The sequence below is a fragment of the Chlorocebus sabaeus genome, chromosome 8, assembly GCF_047675955.1.
Source record: "Chlorocebus sabaeus isolate Y175 chromosome 8, mChlSab1.0.hap1, whole genome shotgun sequence".
In the NCBI taxonomy this organism is placed as follows: domain Eukaryota; kingdom Metazoa; phylum Chordata; class Mammalia; order Primates; family Cercopithecidae; genus Chlorocebus; species Chlorocebus sabaeus.
The window spans coordinates 94,611,344-94,632,364 of NC_132911.1; the positions used below are offsets into that span (position 1 = coordinate 94,611,344).

The window sequence follows — 21,021 nt, forward strand, 5'->3', positions numbered from 1 at the left end:
CTGAGACGGGTGGATCACGAGGTCAGGAGATCGAGACCATCCTGGCTAACACCGTGAAACCCCGTCTGTACTAAAAGAAATACAAAAAACTAGCCGGGCGAGGTGGCGGGCGCCTGTAGTCCCAGCTACTCGGGAGGCTGAGGCAGGAGAATGGCGTAAACCCAGGAGGCGGAGCTTGCAGTGAGCTGAGATCCGGCCACTGCACTCCAGCCCGGGAGACAGAGCGAGACTCCGTCTCAAAAAAAAAAAAAAAAAAAAAAAAAAAAAAAAAAAAAAAGAAATACAATCATATATAATTTAATCAAACCAAGCACTGATTTATCTGTTGTTTATTAATAGTGTTCGCTAAAATGTATGGAGGACATATTACGAGCTGAGTCTTACCCTCTGTGATTTATGTACATTGTCTTCAATCATTATGACAAGCCAACAGAATAAGCAGTTTAGAGCAGTGGCGAGAATGTAGGCTTTGAGGTCAAACAAGCCCATGCTTGGCTGCGCCTCCTTCTAGCTTTATGACCTTGAGCAAGTTGCTCAACTTCCCTGTGCCTCAGTGTCTGCATCTGCAAAGGAAGGATAATATTACTTCTCATAAAATTGCTTTGAGAATTAAATGAGATTATGCCTCTGAAACACTTATCCTGATCTCACACATAGTGATAATTGCTCAGTATTTTTTGCTATTTTTATTATGTTCCCTATTTTTTTAAGTGAAGCAAATGAAGCTCAGAGATGTTAGATAACTTCCTCCAGTTTACATTGTATGTTAACAGTAGCACCAGATGAGTGAACCCAGGTCCATCTCACTTCATATTTGGTGATTTTTTTTTTCACTTTGTTGTATATGCACCTATGTATGTATTTCAGACTACAAATATAGAAATATAGTTAGAGCCTGAATCTGTATACATCTTGAATATGATGTTCTGGTGCTCTAATATGTGGTAGTTTAATTGATTTAATGCATTTGATGCTTCCTTGGTAGTCTGAATTATGAATGAATGACTAATACACCTCCAGAAAATAATATTGGCAATGAAAATCCTAGCCTAAGAATATTTGATGTCGTGTTTGTGTATTTAGAGATACTTTAAAGACGTCGTTGGACTATGATCAATTCATTTGGAATTGATTATAAGAATTGTAAGAATTGGTAAGAGTCTTTCCAAACTGGTCACCTAAGATTTGGTTTATTCTGTTAACATGTAAAAATATGACCTTGAGTAGAAGCTGGAACAAAGGTTCGGTATGTATGAGTATTTCCAATAAAGGCTGGGTCATCACCTAGCAACACGTCAGAGTCCCGCAGAGCTCTGTGATTCTGTCTTTTGCACTTGGGAATAAGGCTGTCCTTTGATGTGAGCCACTCAGTCAAGCATCACCACCCTGCTCTGGGCTCTCCAGACCCTCTTATCTTCTAATCAGGGCTCCTAGCCCCAAATAAAATGGAAAGATTAAGGGCTGGGCCCTAGAAATGAGGAATATTGGCATAAGGCTGGTTTGTATTTCATAATTCCTCATAGTTTTTGCAAACATTTTTGGGAAAATGATGAAACTGAGAATCAGGTAGCTTATAAATTAGTGGAGTTCTCACATAGCTCTGTACTCATATGTTAACTCTCAGGTATATGCAGATGCCTCAACTACACATCTACCAGTTCAAAAGTTAAAGCAAAGTCTATTAGAAGTGATTCATTAAAAAAAAAAAAAAAAAAAAAATGCCCTCACAATGACCTTCTTGAAAGAAATGGCTCCTCCACCACTGCAAAATACGTGGGAGAAACCCAGGTGTGCAAGTTCTGACTGCAATGATATTTTTAATAAAATAAAGGAAAAAAAAATTTTCTATTTTCATAGTATGACTTTTTTTTTTTTTTCTAAAATGCAAAGCACTTTCACACCCATAAATGTGTTACTTTTCTGCTAAAAGCAGAAAACGGAAAATTCTTATCTTTACATAGCTGGGTTTATAAGCTGCCACAGAAGAAACAAACAGAAAATTTAGATTCAGTTTCCTGAGCCCACAGAATGGTTCCCATGGGCTGTCAGCGGCTCAAAAATCAGGTCCTGCTCCAATACCAGATCCTGGAGGTCACACAGCATAGACTTATCCCAAAATGTGGCTTCTACCTTAAGTGCTTTCTGTAATGGGGATCTGTGGTAGTCATCCCAACCTTCCTTTCCTTTCTGTTCCTGCAATTTAAACGTCTACTCTGCTCCATCTAGATCCCAGAGATATGTAGCATAATAGTTAAGTTTATATATGATTTTGCAGTCAGATTACCTGGACTCAAATCCCCATTCCACTTACTGTGCAATTTGGGTAACTTAATTTCCCCACCTGTGAAATGGAAATAAAGGCAATGCCTCTCTTACAGACTTGTTGGAAAATTAAATAGATCATACACAGAAATTCTTGGAAAGGCGCCTGGCCCTTAGGAAGTTCTTAATAAGTGTTAATCTATTTCCATTTTTTCATCCTAATTGTTTTTTTAAAATTTATTTATTTATTTATTTAGAGATGGAGTCTCACTCTGTCGCCCAGGCTGGAGTGCAGTGGCACGACCTCGGCTCACTGTAACCTCCACCTGCTGGGTTCAAGCAATTCTCCTGCCTCGGGCTCCCGAGTAGCTGGGACTACAGGTGTGTGTCACCACGCCCGGCTAATTTTTTGTATTTTTAGTAGAGACGGGGTTTCACCATGCTGGTCAGGCTGGTCTTAAACTCCTAACCTCACGATCTGCCCACCTCAGCCTCCCAAAGTGCTCGGATTACAGGCGTGAGCCACTGCGCCCGGCCTTTTCATCCTAATTCTTGTTCTTATTTGGCTAGACGGTGAATCACAATATCCTGGTGCTGAATTTTTCACATGGCAGTGCCCAGAGGTCTGTCCGTGACCACCTTTCTAAGACCCCAGAGTTGCACTAGTGTTTGTTCTGCCTTTGCTCTAGTCATTCAGCTTTTCTTATTGTTTGCAAACCAATAATCCTAGTTGAAATTCTCGTGTGTTTTGGAGTTGGTGCTTTGTGCCTAGACACCTGATTTGCCCCTCTAGATGTGTCTCCATCTCAGGACAGGAACCACCAAGCAACCCTTGCTCCATCTGAAGGTTTCAGAGACTTCCATAACTCTTCTCTTTCTCTAGTAATTCCACATCCAATCTATTAGCAGGCCCTGTTGGCTTCACTATCAAAACATCTTCAAAACCTAGTCACTTCTTGCTATTTCCAAATCTTCAACCCTCGTTAAAGCCTCCTTAATCTGGCACTTGGCATACAGCAAAAATTTCCATATTAGAGCTATTGAAGACTTCAGAAAATCAGTGGCAAAGGTGATAGAGATAAGAAAACGCATTTGATACTTTTGGATATATAATTAGCAGACTTGGTAATTATTTGGAAGTGTTAAGTAAGAGAGATGAAGGTATTTACTGACGTGTACATATGCAAGATTGTGTGTGTTTCAGATTTCCAGTTTCTGACTTGAGTAACTAGATGGATGATGAGGCTATTAACTTCTTTATGGTTATGAAAGTGTCCTACATGTGAAAAGCTTGATTTTGTTGTAATATTGGTCACTTTTAGTTATGAGAGTTCTCCTGTGAATATCTGTTCATCTAGTAATAAGTAATATTTCTGTGTCTTTCTTAATATTCAAAATCATACCTAAGTTGTTAAAAATACCTAAAAAATGTAATAGCCTGTATGTTACCAACTTTTTATGGCCATGAGAATATTGGTTTAGACTTTACAAGAAAATATTACAGTAATAACAGTAAATAATCTTATTAAAATATTATGCTGTGTTAGGCATAATTTTATTTAATCCTTATAACAATATTGCAAGGAAGATACTGTCATTGTCCCAATTTTATTTATGAGTAATCTGAGACATAGGCAACTCATCCAATGGCATGGAGTGAGTAAACAGGATTTGTATCCAGATTTTCTTCTAACCCAAAAGTCTTAGCACTTAAGTAGGTTGCTCCATTTGCTATGGCTCATCTCTGTAGCAGAATTGTGCTGTTGAAATCTAGAAATACCAATATTTCCACATGGAGAATCCTAAATGATTCAGTGTAATTTTAAAAAATGACAAAAATATTTGAAATTATTTTGGCTATGTTCCTGTTTTAAGGTGGCATGGTATGATGGAGAGTTGGAACTTTAATCTGCTATTTGTTCATTCACTCATTCCTTTATTTGCTTAATACTTTGTAGTGCCCTTTAAATGCCAGAGACTGTGCTAGATGTTGGGAATACAAAGACAAAAGAATACATATACTTTAGTATACATTTACTAGGATGTGATCTTAGACTAATTCATTAACCTCTCTGAGTTCATTTCCTCATTTTTTGAAAATAGGAATAATAAGAATTTGCAGGGCTACTGGGAAGAAAAAGCCAAGTAAATATACGTAAAGTCCCAAGGATGTTGTTTAAAATATTGTGAGTAATCAAAACATGTCAGTTCCCCTTTGCCTTCACTAATTTTTTATAGGTCCTAAAGATATGATTTCTTTACTTGTGAACTAAGGAAGGCAGACTATAAAAAACTGAGCCCTTACAAGATTTTATGTTACTAGGACAAATTATATACTTGTGTAATCAATGGAACTCATCTTTGATTTTTGCACATGGATTTGAGAAAACTTAGGCAATAAACTCTAAACTCTTAGGGATTTGAGGTGGGGTAAGGGCATGGTGGTTGGGGACAACATTGTCCTCTGGGAGCTTAGCATCTTCTTGATAGATGAGTCATGTACACAGAGAAAATTGAATGTTTTTCTCTTTTTTCATTTTTTGAAACAGAGTTTTGCTCTGTTGCCCAGGCTGGAGTGCAGTGGTGCAATCTCGGCTCACCACAACCTCCACCTCCAGGGTTCAAGAGATTCTCCTGCCTCAGCCTCCCAGGTAGCTGGGACTTCAGGCACGTGTCAGCACGTCAGGCTAATTTTTTGTATTTTTGGTACAGATGGGGTTTCATCCTGTTAGCCAGGATGGTCTTGATCTCCTGCCCTCGTGATCCACCTGTCTTGGCCTCCCAAAGTGCTGGGATTACAGGCGTGAGCCACTGCGCCTGGTGAAAATTGATTAATTTTCGACATCAACGTCAACAGCACAACTCTGCTATAGAGATAAGCCACAACACGTGAAGCATCAATAATTTTCAATGCGTTTACAATGCAAGAGGCATCACTAAGCCAAATGAGTGAGAAAACACCCTAATGCATTAGAGTTCTGAGGAGGAAGAGGTTTCTGGGATAGGATGGCCTAGGAAGGCTTATGGACTCATTGTCCTCAAATACATCTCCAAAGATGAGTAAGAATTCAGATAGCCAGCAAAAAATAAAGATGATTATCCATTAGGACGAATTCAGTTTAAGTGACAAAAACCTAATTCAGATTAGTTAAGGTAAAATTGGGAAATAGTTGGCTCTATAATTGAAAAAAACCCCAAATGGTAAAGCTTTGAGTACAGCTTTTTGTAGGTGTTCAGAAATTACTCTCTCTATCTATCTCCTTTCTTATCTCTACATCTCAATTTTGGTTTGTGTCTGGCTGGTCTTCCTTTCAGGTAGGCTTTCTTACCAGGGGTGGCGAGATAGTACCTAGAACCCATCCCACCAGTTCAACAGGTCAGAATAAAGAGAGAATTTCTCCTTTACATTAATTTTAGCAAAAATCTCAAGATTTTCTCTGATTTATCAACTAGTCACATGCCCATCCTTGAAGCGATAACTGAGGGATTGGATGAAGTGGTTTTCTAGGCTTAGATTATACACACACCCCCAGAGAGGGTGGGTGCATAAAGCTGCACCTCAAATAGAGTGGGAGAGAGAGCAGATGATCTCTCAAGCAAAAATCAGTGTTTCTACAAAAAGAAGAGAGAATAGATGTTGACCAGGCAAAATTAACAGATGTTCCTCTTTTTGAGGGTAAACTAGCTGAAAAAGCAGTGATTATCCAGTGAGAATGCAGGTATAGAGGAGGGAAAATACAAGCAATTTGATTATGTATTGTACTCCTCTTTCTACCTCTAATGCCTGTGTTAAAATATTTAGTTTTCATTTACCAGTGAAATTTGTCTACAAATGGAGTATTCTTCACATTGCTAATTTTGAATCTACATCCGCTACAAACTAAATATTCCTCGGACAAATGTTTCATCTGTCATTCTACGAAAGCCTGAGTAAACAGAAGTATTTTTTTTGTTGCTTTTCTCCTAGGCTCACATAAAATGTTATTGTTAATTCTCCATGGAAATGACATTAAACGGATTTCTTTCACTAAATTAGGAGCATTCTTTCTAGCCACGAAAACTAATAGACATTCATTCTCTCAGAATGAAGAGAGTTTTTTTTTTTCCATTTTCCCAGCACAATTCCAAGTGACAAAAATATTTTGAAGTAACAAATGAGCTTTCCCCAAGAAGTATCTAAATATTTGATGTCAAGTCAGTAAAGAACCAAGCATTTGACTGAATTATTCATTTTTCTACCTGATATCTGTGCATTTGGTTGATTTTAAACCGAGAGCAGCTTTAATGACCTGCTTCCAGGAATGTGTCTTGGGAGACATGCTTTTTGGGACCTCATCTGAATCATTTGACCTTGTCATATTTCAGTTTCCTTCCCCTCCTGAAAAGACAAATAAAAAGGTGAAACTACGTTAAGAAATTATTGTGATGACTATAGTCAATAAAATTTAGACTAAAAGTGCCTCGCAAGATAACAGGTCAAAATATACTTACTTTTATGAGTGGTGACACATTAAACGAATTTCATTTCTCCAAATAATCTGTAAAATACATGGAGCCAGGGTAGAATGTCTAGAGTTAAGAAACTGAATCTGTTGAGTCGATTACTGAGTTATATATATGTTATCTTTCAAGATCTAATATGAATAAGTATAACTAATTTTGCCATGTTGATAACACAGTCAGCTTTTAATATATTTTAATATGTTAAAGTATTTTAATGCTACATAATTATCATATTACATTATTATTATTATTTTAGAGACAAGGTCTCACTCTGTCACCCAGGCTGGAGTGCAAGTGATGTAATCATAGCCCACTGTAACCTTGAATTCCTAGGTTCAAGTGATCCTCCCTGTCAGCCTAGTGAGTAACTAGCACTATAGGTGCACACCAGCACACCCAGCTAATTAAAATTTTTTTTTGTAGAGACAGGGTCTCGCTGTGTTGCCCAGGCTGGTCTTAAACTCCTTGCCTCAAGTGATTCTTCTGCCTTGGCATCCCAAACTAATTTTGCAAAACAGTTTTTATTTTAGATTTACAGAAAAATTGTGAAGCTCGTGTACAGAGTTCCCATATAACCCAAAACCAAGTTTCCCTTGTTATTAACCACTCTATAATTAATTAGTGTGGTACATTTGTTGTAATTGATAAATCAATGTTGATAAATTATTTGTCAACTAAAATCCACACTTTATTCAGATTTTTCTTAGTTTTTGTCTAATATTCTTTTTCTGTTCCAGGATCACATCAAAGATACTGAAACTGCATTCAGTCATTATGTCTCCTTAAGCTCCTCTTGGTTGAAACAGTTTCTCAGACTTTCTTTGATAATCTTGACAAGTTTCAGAGAGTACTAGGTCTGCTATTTTGTAGCACGTACTTCGTTTGGGATTTGTCTGATGTTTTTCTCTTAATTAGACTGGAAATATGTGTTTGAGAGAGAAAGACCACAAAGGTAAAATGCCATTATATCATATCAAGGATATATATGATCAGTATGATTTAGGATGCTGATGATGACATTGATCACCTGGCTGAGGTAGCGTTTGTCAGCTTTCTCCACTGGAAAGTTTACTCTTTCAACTCTTTTCATACTTTTCTCTGGAGGAAAGTCACTATACCTAGCCCACACCCAAGGAGAGGGGAGTTATGCTCTACCTCTTTGATATCTGAGTATCTGCATTAATTATTTAGAATCCTTTTGCGTGGGAGATTTGTCTATTCTCTTATTTATTTATTTAACATTTATTCACAACATTATGGACACATGGATATTTATTGTATACTTTGGATTATAATCCAATATTACTCAATTTGTTTTGTTGTTCAAATTTTCCCACTTTGGCCATTGGGAGCTCCTTTAGTTGACTCCTGTGTTCCTTTAACATACCCTCATAATTATAGGTGGGGGAGTTTTTACATTCTGGTATTAACAGATGCTTCAGGCTCATCTTTGATAATCTCTACTCCAGTCTGGAAAAAATTATTTCTCTGAGGAACTCAGGTCTTTTTTATCAGAAAATGTTATTAGAAACCAAGGTCTGGATAATTGTGCTCATTATTACTGATGTGTCTTAATTGCTTCTAAGCCCTCTCAGCTAAGAAGCAAGGAAATACATATGTGTATACTAACCCATGTGTATGCACATATCTATAAATATTTCTGTATATACCTATGAGTACCTATACTGAGCTAAACATGAGTTTATATTAATGTCTCAGACTCGAATCCATTACCACATGGATCATTCTAGATTTCTCTCTTTGCTTGTCTATATCCTCTTACTCCAGTAGTGAGAAAACTGGCTCCTAGCCTCAGCCACCTATTTACATAATTGTTTAATCCCAGTCTACATGTGTACTAGTATCAGAATGTTTAACTCATACCCTATGGAAAACAACTTCATCAACTACAGCACAGTCCTATATACATTTTCTTTTGCCTTTAGCTTATAGACTTCACTATTTTCCAGAGTTACTTAGGTTAGCACCACTTTCCCTCAAACCCTCCAGTGAGATTGTTTTGTACATTCCTAATAGAGTTAAATTGTTTTGTCACATTCTGCATTCTATTCTGGGATTCCCTGAACTCTTAAATTATTTTTTAAGATTTTGCATGCATTAAAGTTCATTCTTTGCACAGTAAAGTTCTATAGGTTTTGGCAAATGCATGTTATATATCTATCATAGCATGTCATACAAAATAGTTTACCCACCTTCAAAAGTCCTTTGTGCTTGTCCTATTCAACCCTCCCTCCAACCTCCCCAAACTCCTGACAACCACTGATCTTTTTGCCCTTTCCAAAAGATCATAAAATTGGAATCATATAGTATGTAACATTTTCAGACTAGCTTCTTTCAGTTAGCAATATGGATTTAAGATTCATCCAAGTTTTTCCATGACTTCATAGCATAATTTTTTATCACTGTATAGTATTTCATTGTGTGGATGTATCAAATTATTTTATCCATGCTTCTACTTCAGTTGGGTTACTTCAGTAGAGACATGAACAAAATAATCTCTTTCCCATTTTTGGCGATTATGAATAAAGCTGTGATATACATTCACAGGCAAGTTTTTAAGTGGAAAAAGTTTTCAAATGTTGGATAAACACCTCGGAATATGATTGCTAGATAAGAATGTACCAAAATGTCTTCCAAAGTGGCTGTATTATTTTGCTTTTCTACCAGTAATGAATGTTACCATTGCTCCACTTTCCAGCCAAAAATTGGTATTTTCAGTTTTTTCAGGTTCTGTATTTCATTACTGTTTAATTTTTCAATTCCCTAATGACAATATGGAACATCTTCTCAAATGCTTGTTTGTCATCTGTATATCTTCTTTGGTATAGAGTCTGTTTAGATCTTTTGCTGATTTTTAGTTGGCTTTTGTTTTCTTACTGTTGAGTTTAAGAATTCTTTGTATAATATGGATACAAGTCCTTACTCAGATATGTGTTTTGCAAATATTTTCTCCCAGGCTGTGGCTTGTCTTTCATTGTCTTAACAGTTTCCCCTCCTCACAGAGCAAAAGTTTTTCATTTCAATGAAGTCCAATTTATTAATTTTTCTTTTATGGTGTTATATCTGAAAGCTCATCATTCAAATCACGGTCACTTAGATTTTCTCCTAATTTTTAATTTTAAATGTTTGTGGGAACAATGATTAACTCTTCCTTCATTTTTGATATTGATAATGTGTATTTTCTCTCATTTTTCTTGCTTAGGTTGATTAGAGGTTTATCAATTCTATCAATATTTTCAATCATATTTTAGTTCTATTTATTTTCTCTATTGTTTTCCTGGTTTTAATTTCATTGATTTCTACCCTAATTTTTATTATTTATTTTCTCCTGCTTATTTTGAATTAAATTATTCTTCTCTCTTTAATGTCCTAAAGTTGAAACTCAGATGTTGATTTTGGATCTTTCTTCTTTTAACATTTCTTGCAGAGCAGTTCTGCTGACAATTAATTTGTTCAGTTTTATTTGTCTGAGAAGGTCTTTATTTCATCATTACCTTTGAAGAGTAATTTCACCAGATGCAGAATTCTAGATTGTGATGTTTTCTTTTAATGCTTTAAATATTTCACTACATATTCTTACTGCTTGCATTGTTTCTGACAAGAAGTCCACTGTAACTGTAATTCTTCTCCTTAGCCCTCTATAGTGGAGATGCTTGTTTTCTTCTCCTTCTGTCTACATTTCCTCTTTGTCTTTGGTATCTTGCAGTTTGAATCTGATATACTCAGGTATGAGTTTGGTTTTGGGCAAAGGGAGATTTATCCTCTTTGATACTCTCTGAGCTTCCTGGATCAGTGGTTTGGTTTCTGTCATGAGTTTTGTCTTGGCCGTTATTACTTAAAATATTTCTTTTGCCCTGTACTCTCCTTCTTCTTCTGGTATTCCAATTACATGTAACACTCTTTGAAATTTCCCAGAGTTCTTGGATTTTTTTACATTCTCTTTTTGCTATGCATTGCTGTTTCAGAAAGTCAGTGTTTTAAAAGGATAATAATGTTAAATGCTCACAAAAACTAGATTAAAATTGCCGCAGGGGAGGAGAAATACTGACATTTCTATTGACCTATCCTCAAGTTTTTTGATTCTTTCTTCAGTTGTGTCAAGTCCACTGATAAGCCCAACAGAGGCATTCTTCATTTCTATAACAGTTTTTATACATTTCCAGTGTTTTTTCATTCTTTGTTAGAATTTTTATCTGTCTGTTTACATTACCCATCTTTCCTTCCATATTGTGTACTTTTTCCAGTAGAGCCATATTAATCATAGTTATTTTAAATTTCTTGTTTCATTATTCTATGATTTGTGTCATATCTGAATCTGGTTCTAATGCTTGTTTTGTCTCTTCAGACTGTGCTTTTCCTTGCATTTTAGCATGATTTGTGAATTTTTTGTGTGTGTGAAAGCCTGGCATGATGTATCAGGTAATGGGAACTGAGATAAATAAGGCTCTAGTATGAGGATTTATGTCAATCTCACCAGGTTGGGTTGTGTTTAATGTTTGCTCTAGTGATAGCGCCAGAAGCTTCAAATTCCTTTTGTGTCTTTTTGGTTTTTCTGTTGACTGAGTTTCCCTAAGTACTCCCCCTCAAAAGGACTAAGTCTGGTGGCTCTTTCATTCACCATTCACCATTATCATACAGGAGTCCGTCTGTGGTGGTAAGGAGTGGGGAAGCAGACTTGATCTCTAAACTTATGATTAAATCTGAGTTTCTTTGTGGGCCTGTGTGCCTGGGCGGACACCTTTGCAGGTGTTTCTTAGCTCTCCACGCTATAAGTTGAGGAATAAAGGTTAGTATAAACGACAGTAAGAAAAATGCCTGTCTTCTCAGGTGGGACAGGGCTCTGGTAAAGTCTTTGACCTGGAAGGTAGACCTTTTTTATGGAGAACATTTGGGGTATATTTGTTGATAACTCTTCCCCTCCTCCTGCCAGAGCCACAAAGGAATCTTTCTTACCTCCTCACTGTGAGAAACTAGTGAAGTTTCTGGAGATAAAACCCACCAAAGGATGGAGGTTCAGCAACAGCTGTACCCCCGGCAGTTTCTCCTCTCCTGCTCGTCCACAATCAGCCTCCAGCAATTCATCAAAACCACCATTAAAGGGTCCCTCTCAGTTTATGGCTACAGTAGCTTCTGTTCCAAATAAGCAGATCTTAGCTGTGATTCTCTGCTTTTACCTGTCTTTCCAGATTTGGGATAGCAGTTTACCCTGACTTCAGTTGTCCAATGAGTTGAAGAAAAGTCATTAAATTTCAGGTTTTTTCAGCTTTTTGTTGTTTTAATTATGACATCTAATATATGAGATTTAATATATGACATCAAATATGAATTATGACATCTAAGGTTTAATGTTGGAGCTAAAATCAGAAGAGGTATTTTATTTTCATTTATATATTGTTAGTAAGTTGTTTTAAAACAAATATATGACATGAAAAGGTCAGAATAGGAGTAATTAAATTCAGTAATTTCTATGAGTTCATTTTGTTCTAAGGATTCCATTATTATTATTGAACATGATAATGTTTTGATGTTTTCATTTTGATAAACTACAATATTTAAAGTGCTCAAAAATGCTAAAGTAATACATAAGTGAAAAAACAGTGTTTTGAGAGCATAATCATTTTAAATGCTCACAAAAATAGGCTTAAAATTGCTGGGGGGAGGGGCAATACTCAGATCAGAGCTCTAGTTGTTGTCATGTTTGTGGATGCAGCTTGAAGGAGACATTAAATTAATGTTTAAATAGTCTTTTTTTTTTTTTTTAAAAAGGAAGCACTAATTTTAAGATTTACAAACCTGATTACTTAAAAAAATAAAAATAAAATTTCCGTCATTAAACGCACCTCAAATACCCATTTTCTATGTGTACTCAATAAATATTTTTCAAGGAAGAGTAGAAAATGGAAATTAAAAACACCTAAATGATCTTCACTTAGCAAGAGTGAACTAGTAAATCCATATCTACCATTGTTGAACTCTTACTATGTGCTAGGTGCTGTGTTAAGTGTTTTCTATACAGCCTCTCTCTTAATCCTCTCAATAGCCAGGCATTTACGAAATCTGAAACTTAAAAGAGTGAGTTGGCACTTCCAAAGTTCTTTCTGGGCCCTTTTCTTCCTCGTTGTAGGCATTCTCCTTGGGAGAACTCACTCACTTCTAAGACCTCAATTACTTGATATTGGTAACTCCCAAACATACGCCTCAAGCCCCCATCCCCCATTTGACTTTTCTAGACCCCTGTGATTCTACTACTGTGCACTAAATGCCTCTACTTACTCCACAAGTACCCCTAATCTCAACATATCCAGAAGAACACTCTTTAGTTCACTCTATGCTTTTGCTCAGTGTTCTCTTTAGCAATGAATGATGATACCATCCATCTGTTGCTCAGTTTGGAAAGCAAGTCTCATCCTTGACTTACTTGCTGTCTCTCATGCATAACCTCTACCTATCACCAATGTGTGGTGATTCTGTCTCTGCCACCTTTGATTTTTGCTTGGACTTCTGCAACGCCCTGTCAACAAGTCTTCTCATAGCATTCCCCTCCACTCCATTCTACTTACTGCAACCACAGTAAGGTTTCTAAAATATGACTGTGGCTCCTGAGCACTCTTGGGGTAAATTAAAAACTCTTTATCATAATTTTGATGGTTTCTTTCTCATGATATTTCCTCTTCATATCTGACTCCTTCTATCCTCCAAATATATACCCTTTGGCTGGGTATACTGATTTTTCTTTTCAATTTCCAACCCAAGTCCTTTCTTGCCTCCTAGCCTTATCATTTGCATTCTCTCTGCCTGGAGTACTTTCTCTTTAAAGATCTTCCTTCACTAACCCCTATTTTTCATTTGTGTCTCATCACAAGTGCCACTTCTTCTGGGAAACCTTCCCTATCCCTTTATAGCTGGACCAATTTTTTTTTTTCCAAATGCTCTCACATCGCCCTGTGTCTCGTAGAATCCCCCTTATTATATCGTACCATTTACTATGTCATAATTATAAGATCCATAAAAGCTTGTCTACCTGTGTTCTTAATACAAAACACAGTTTTTGGCACATACTAGGACCTTGATAAACATTTGATGAAAGAGTGGATAAAGTGCTCTACTAGCAAAAGGCAAATCATGTTTAAAACTCAAGATTTTTTTATCCCAAGACTGTGGTCTAAGCAACTGCGCTCTGCTGCCTCCATCTCAAAAAAATTATTGGAATTTGGAATATAAGGCCAGGATAATTTTTAAGTAAAGCAGAGGTGGGCCAACTATTTTCAGGATAAACTTGGACAAAGCATGTAATTCCAATTGAAAAACCTGTGCCCTTTGGTGGTAAAAGTTCAAATTTGGTACCATAGGAAATGAGACCTTACAAGATTTGGTTATTCTGTGAGCCAAACCCATATAAATCAAAGGTTAACTCTGTTGTTCCATTTTAAAAGCAAATATCAACAGGAAAGTTGAAGTTTGAATAAAATGTTTCTAATAAAATTTTATAATTGCTTTATAAATACAGAACCACACTACAAGGGAGTATTTTTCCCTTTCCTTTAAAAAAATGTAATACTTTTGTTTAACATTAAGGCTCTAGTATATAAGTCTTCAAAAGTAACTCTTTGCAATTGCTTGTTTAAATGTGTGGCCACCTAAAGTGAAGTCTTTCAGGAATACTGCATGTGGTCACAACAGGTTTTCAAAGCATACTTTCCACCCTTCAGGCCAAGACTGTAAGCTAATGCTTCCTTTTTGTTTTTATGTATTTTCTTCTAATAAGAGGGTTGTGTTTTTTTTTTCTAAATAAAAGGCTTTTATCCCCAGAGAAGCATCAGAGCACTTATTAATCGATGCTTTTACTTGATAGAATGCACATTATTATTTGAAATCACTTACTTATAATTATAAAGCAGTATTACCGGGCCCACCCTATCCACAGGGTGCACAGGCAACCCGAGTGCAGTAATAGTCTGTTTCCACTCACCTGAGAAATATTAGCCATTCACCAAGGAAAACATATTCCATCATCAATATATACATATTACATTCATTACATATCATAGTGTTGGAGATGGAAATAGTGGGTCAATTTCTATTTTTCTTTTTTCTTTCTTTTATTTTTTTTTTAATAGTACATGAAAAGGTCTTTCTTTTTCTCTCTTTAACCTCAGTCTGATTTGTTCCAGTTTTTCAACCTGGCAATGTATTTTTCATCAAAGCAAGGAGATACACAGTAGAGAGACCACACTATGTCTTGTCTAGCATATCCATCAGGTTACATGGGGCTAAGTTTAAAATAGTCATATGAGGCATATAACTACCTCATTCAAAAACAGAAACACAAAATTTAGGCATTTGATGAGCCTGGGGATTGAACTTCATTTTGCAATGGGTTGTTATGTCACCTGAATGGCAAAGCTGGGTTGGCTGGATCTGTGCTTGATTCAGATCTGGATTTATTCTACTTCTAAGGCTGTGTCTGCCCAGTTAGATGTTGGCAAAAATTAACTGAAAAATTAGATTATTGTGCCTTTTGTGTTGAAAAGCAAAATTAAATACAATTTAAAATCTTCCAGGAGTATTTATATTTATATTTTTTGCAAATAAGTTTTTTAAAAAAATGTTGTAGTCCTTATCTGAAAAAAATAAGTAATTCTATGATTAGGCTTATTTTATCCTGTATAGTAAAAATTCAAATTTCTTGTCTACCCACCCCGCCATGCCCTCTGCGAGATTCTAATTTTCTGGTGGGGCTTAGGAATCTGCATTTCAGCAGTACTCCAGGCAATGTGTGGGCCATATTTTGGGGAAACAAAATGTTCTAGATGAATCTAGAGGAGCTAATTCTATTAAATCAAATATTCTTCTCCTCAAAGACGAATTCCACTTTGTTCAGTATAGCGTTGTTGGTAGGACTACGTTATAGGAGTTTTGTGACCCTCGGCAAATTCCATCGTCCTTAAACCTCAGTTTTTTCATTATAGATGGAAAGGATCTTACTATCATTTACAGTTCTTTGTCAGCTTATCCGAGATAACTGAAAAATTAGCTCCCTGCACGGAGAGAAGGATACTTGCCTCTCTTTTCTCGTCCATTCGTTTCTCTAGGTTTGCTGCTGCTGTGTTTTGTACAAATCTTTTGCCTGTTAGTAATGTGTTTCTTCCATCTCTGTTGATCTAGATTTTACCTGTTGTCCAAAGTCAGGACGAATGCTACTAAAACCCCCCAGGCCCCCAAGTGAAAAGAATCTTTTGTTACCCAGACTCCCATACAGTTAAAATACCTCTGTCTCATTGCATTAACCGTATTCTACTGTATAAAATACTTATAATGTCTGTATATGTTATCTTTTTTATGATCTCTTTTATTATATGTTATCTCTCTGACTGGGTTTCACCTTTGTGCCCTACAGTAAGTAAAATGTCTTTGGCTTTAAAGGTACTCACTGATTTAAAGGGCATAGGAATGGACATAACAACTACTCTGATACACATTTATTAAACACATCATATTTATCCTACAATCTGCTAGGTCCTATATGTGTTTGGTACCACAAAGGTAAAACATCGAAATAATTGACTCTGTGTTGAGCTCTTTTTTTTTTTTTTTTTTTTTTTTTTTTTTTTTTTTTTTTTTTGAGACGGAGTCTCGCTCTGTCGCGCAGGCTGGAGTGCAGTGGCCGGATCTCAGCTCACTGCAAGCTCCGCCTCCCGGGTTCCCGCCATTCTCCTGCCTCAGCCTCCCGAGTAGCTGGGACTACAGGCGCCCGCCACCTCGCCCGGCTAGTTTTTGTATTTTTTAGTAGAGACGGGGTTTCACCGTGTTAGCCAGGATGGTCTCGATCTCTTGACCTCGTGATCCGCCCGTCTCGGCCTCCCAAAGTGCTGGGATTACAGGCTTGAGCCACCGCGCCCGGCCGTTGAGCTCTTTATTTGGTTATGTGGATACCTTTCTTGTATGGTCTGTTAAATAGTTCATTAAATGTTAAATGTTTGTCATGTGAATAAATGAACCAAAAAAATACCTAGAACCATGTAGACTTATATTTTATTAGATTGTACACGTCTGTGTTCTATGTCATACAAAGATATGTTAAATTATTTTTCTTTTTAACACCTTCAGCTGTTCTTTCTTTTTGAATACATATGTGTACATGCACAAGCGTTTGGACGAAGTTTTATTAAGCAAAAGATAGAACAATGTACAATATTAAAATAAATTTGTCTCTTCGTTCTTGCCATTTCAGATGATGGAAAATTATCCTTTGAAGAATTCAAAGCATATTTCGCAGATGGTGTTCTCAGTGGAGAAGAATTACACGAGCTCTTCCATACCATTGATACACATAATACTAAGTAAGAAATTTTTTTATCATTGGATTCCATAAATGAGGCAGAGAGAGTGTAAATGCATTCATATCCAGGAAGAAGAAAGGGAGGAACAATGTAGAGGGTATATTTTGCAATGTTTGCCTATGCTTAATTCTGATATACCTCTTTAGTAATTAAAATGCTCTGAAAAATTGACTTTGAAGCAGAAAATAATGATCTTTTGTAGAAAGCTCCCCTAAAGTGTTTTTAGATTGTTTCCACTTTGCAAAATGTAAAAGAAAAGTATGCATTGTAAATAAATATAGTTCTGCCATTAATTTAAAGAGTAGAATTTTGCCTTGTTATTTAGGCTTAATCTCAATTTGCTTTGTTTAAAAATTTTTCTTAGGCCATTCTTACATTAACACAATGAAATGGAAGAATTGTAGCAGTTATCTGGACAATTCAGGTGTGCTGAATTCCAAATCACTGTTACCTGAGGACACAATTATCTCTGGAGAGCCAGTGTATACAGTGATCCATTCTTTTACTTATTTTGCCTATATAGATCTCTCTTTTGTATTGGCATAACATTTCTGAAGTTTCTATTTATATTCTCACTATGCTTAAAAATATAAAATAATGAAGTCTTTAGGGTATAGAGCAATAGAAATATGCTGCTTGTTTTAGGCAATTGAACCAAATCAGATTGTTTGTGACAGTCACAATTACAAAATGCTTATATGAAAAACCACCGTTTCAGCCATGTCTTGAGACCTATCAGTGTGTCCATTGCTTGAAAAATCACTGTCTTGCCTTAGGCAAAATGTTGAGATGACTCCAGGCAGTGAGTCAAGATGCCAAGAAAATGCCCTTGGGCTACATCTATAAACAGACATTTTTTTGAGGCTAACTATTAAGAAAAATTAAAAGATTAAATTCACTTCACTCAAAGAGTTGAATATTTTTTAAACAACCAATTTACAAATTTCTTGACTTCATTGGGGTTTCAAATTCTTCATCCAATGGCTTAAGTATTTTGTTGACAGAAACAGTATTCACGGGTAACTATACTCAACAATAACTCTTGCATATTGAGTCCATAGTAGGTATTGGTGGCACAACATGGAACCAGCTTATGGTTTTATGGAGAAATAGACCAATTAGCTGATCATATCAATATAATTCATAAATGCTGTAATTGAGCTATGTGCAGGACACTTTTGGACCATAAGTCCCAAAAGGGAGGAAATTTTAGCCCAATTTGGTAAGCTCAGGGAACATTTACAGGAGCTGAGTCATTATGGGAGATTAGAAATTCCTTAGGTAAAGAAAGGGGTGGAGAGAAGAATATTCTAATCAGAGGGAGAAGCAGGAGAAAAGGCCTGGAAGAAGAAGGTGATGAGCAGCAACAGGTAGTTTCTTACTACTAAAGTATCAGCTGGAAGGCTGAGAATGAAAAATGAATCTGGAGAGGAAAGAAAGGACCAGAAAAGATGGAATTTGCATTCTGTGGTTGCAAAAGTGCTTCAACTTTATCCTGAAGGCCAGGGAAAAGCTATTAAAGAATTTGAGCCAGGCTGCAACATCTTTATAGGTCACTGCGGATCTACTGAAGGACAGGCGTACAGGGGGAATAGTTGACCCCTTAAATTGCTACTAGATCAGTATGTTAAGTAAAATAAGCCAGACATAGAAAGAAAGAAAAAAAAAACAAATTGCTACTGGGGAAGAATGTTTATTCGTGAAAGAAAGTAAGTCATGTTGTACTTTACTGGGATATCATACTTTAAAGAATAAAAGAGCAGAGGCTCCCTTTGTGGCTTAGGTGTTGGACATTGAGATGCTAATGCTTTGTTATGTATGCTGATTATTTCTTCCTCCTTACAATGAGTATTGAAGTTTAAACAACATTTGGGTTTGGAACATTTATTGAGAGCCATAATAGTTCCAGAATTGGGTGTTATGAAGATTTTTAATATGTTACATTTAATTTATATTAATATTTATTCATATTAATGAAACACTTTTCAATAGATCTTGTCAGCCTCTTTTGCTATTTTTTTTATGTAGTTATTAATTTGGGTTACTTGGCATAGCTTTAAGACTACTAAATGTTAAATAAGTATATATAATGATTTATACAGTAAGTCTAAAGGAATAATTATTACCACCAGTTTCTCTCATATGCATTAGTAACAACAAGTGTTTTCTGATCATAATGATGTTCAACTTTAATTTGGAGCTAAAGTATATATTAGGTAGAGACTTCTGAATTATATTCACGTAATTCCTTTTTTTAAGAAAGGGATGTCAGTATCAGTCTTTGATCTTTTACTGATACTAATTCAAACGTTGGCACGGAAATTTTGGAGCTATATTTGAAGCAACTGATAACTTATATCTTTGCATGATCCAAGTTTTAATTATTTTAACAAGTGAACTATATATGCCAATTATTTTCTCCTTCCACTCACCTTCTAAGAATATAAGTTTTCCTCCAAATCCTGCCTCCATTCAATATCCCTGACTACTCTAATTTAATCAAGAGTAGTCTGGCCCAAAGGAGCCAGTAATACATAACCTGGACCAAAACAGTCAGACTCACTGTCTCACACTGTTTATGGTAGGCTATGAGAGTCAGAGTCTATGAACATTTGCTGCGGACGTCCCTGTGGCTACCCAGTTCCTGCCTTTCCTTATATCTGGAGTTTTGACTTCACTTTGGGGTCCATTAAATTGGTATCTTCCTAACACACTGCATTTTCTTGAACTTGTTTAAGTAATATTCTGTTCCTTGTGTAAGAACGTTCTAAGACAGTGTTACCCAATCACATTCCTGCCATCTCTAAAAATTCAAGTCTTTTTGCTACAAACATCATATTTGCCATGCTTGAGGAGTGATTTATCCACTTTGAGAATATTTGGAAAGAAAGAAGGAAAATAATAAGAACATATGTGGCTACTTAATTTTTTTTCCTTTTGTCTCATGAAAATACTCCTAAAATATTATGCTTGATTATGAAAAGCAAATATTGTTCAGAAGCATAATTAGAGCTTGTGTCTATATTGCAGTATAATTATTTTAAATATCAAAATTAAGTACATTATTCCTCATAAAATTACATTAAAAAAGCATCATGTAAACTTATGGACTTTAAAAGGTCATGTTTTATAAGTGGTTTTTAAATGAACAAATGATAAATATAGAGTAGTGTAATGATTTAAAACAAAGTCTTAAGAAAACAAAAATATACTGCCCTCTTCACACACCTTTAGATAGCAGTCATAATTCCCAAATCTAACTCTACTGGTTTTTCTCTTTTGTTTCAGTCATTTATTTCTTTAATCTTTCATTTTAAGAAATCAATATGTTCATTTGAGAAAATTCCTAAAAGTAGTTCACTGCAGTTTTTTTTTTTTTCCCTCGAATTACTTGGATCTTTTCAGTCAGCTTTTCTCTCAGGAATGCAAATAAATCCCAGAAAAACAAACCCCAAATACATTTAACCTCAAAATAACTATGCAAAGATTTCTGCAAAGATTTCTGTATATGAGTATTACCAAGGTTGGAGATATCTCAGGTCTTAATCATACAGAATGTTTTTAGTGTATTTCAAAACCAAACTACCTGTATCAACCACATGTCCTTATATGCTAAGGAAAGTGTCTAGCAGTTGTAATCACCTTTCAACCCAGCCCAGGCACGAGCTTAAGCTCAATGCTCAGTATAATTTCAGTCTAATGAGAATTCCATGAATCATCCTACTTGTTTGTTGCTGTATTAGAATCCTTGTATAGTGACTGTTTGTCAGAAATTACATTCCTAATCTATGCATTCCAAAGATTTCATTCAGAGCAGCAACTTTAGAAGTGAAAAGAACCCTGCGTAAAAGTGAGAGAAATTTGAAGGCATGGGAAGCCCAGCTTTCCATCACCT

The 21,021-nt window shown here is 35.9% G+C and overlaps 1 protein-coding gene across 1 annotated transcript in view; it reads left to right on the plus strand.

Annotated features, from left to right (window-relative positions):
* NECAB1 (N-terminal EF-hand calcium binding protein 1) overlaps positions 1 to 21,021 on the plus strand; it is a 179,335-nt gene that overhangs the window by 15,334 nt on the left and 142,980 nt on the right. Inside the window, exon 3 of the mRNA XM_008001050.3 lies at positions 17,018 to 17,126. Coding sequence (XP_007999241.2) covers positions 17,018 to 17,126 — 109 coding nt within the window. The remainder of the gene's footprint in view (positions 1 to 17,017; positions 17,127 to 21,021) is intronic.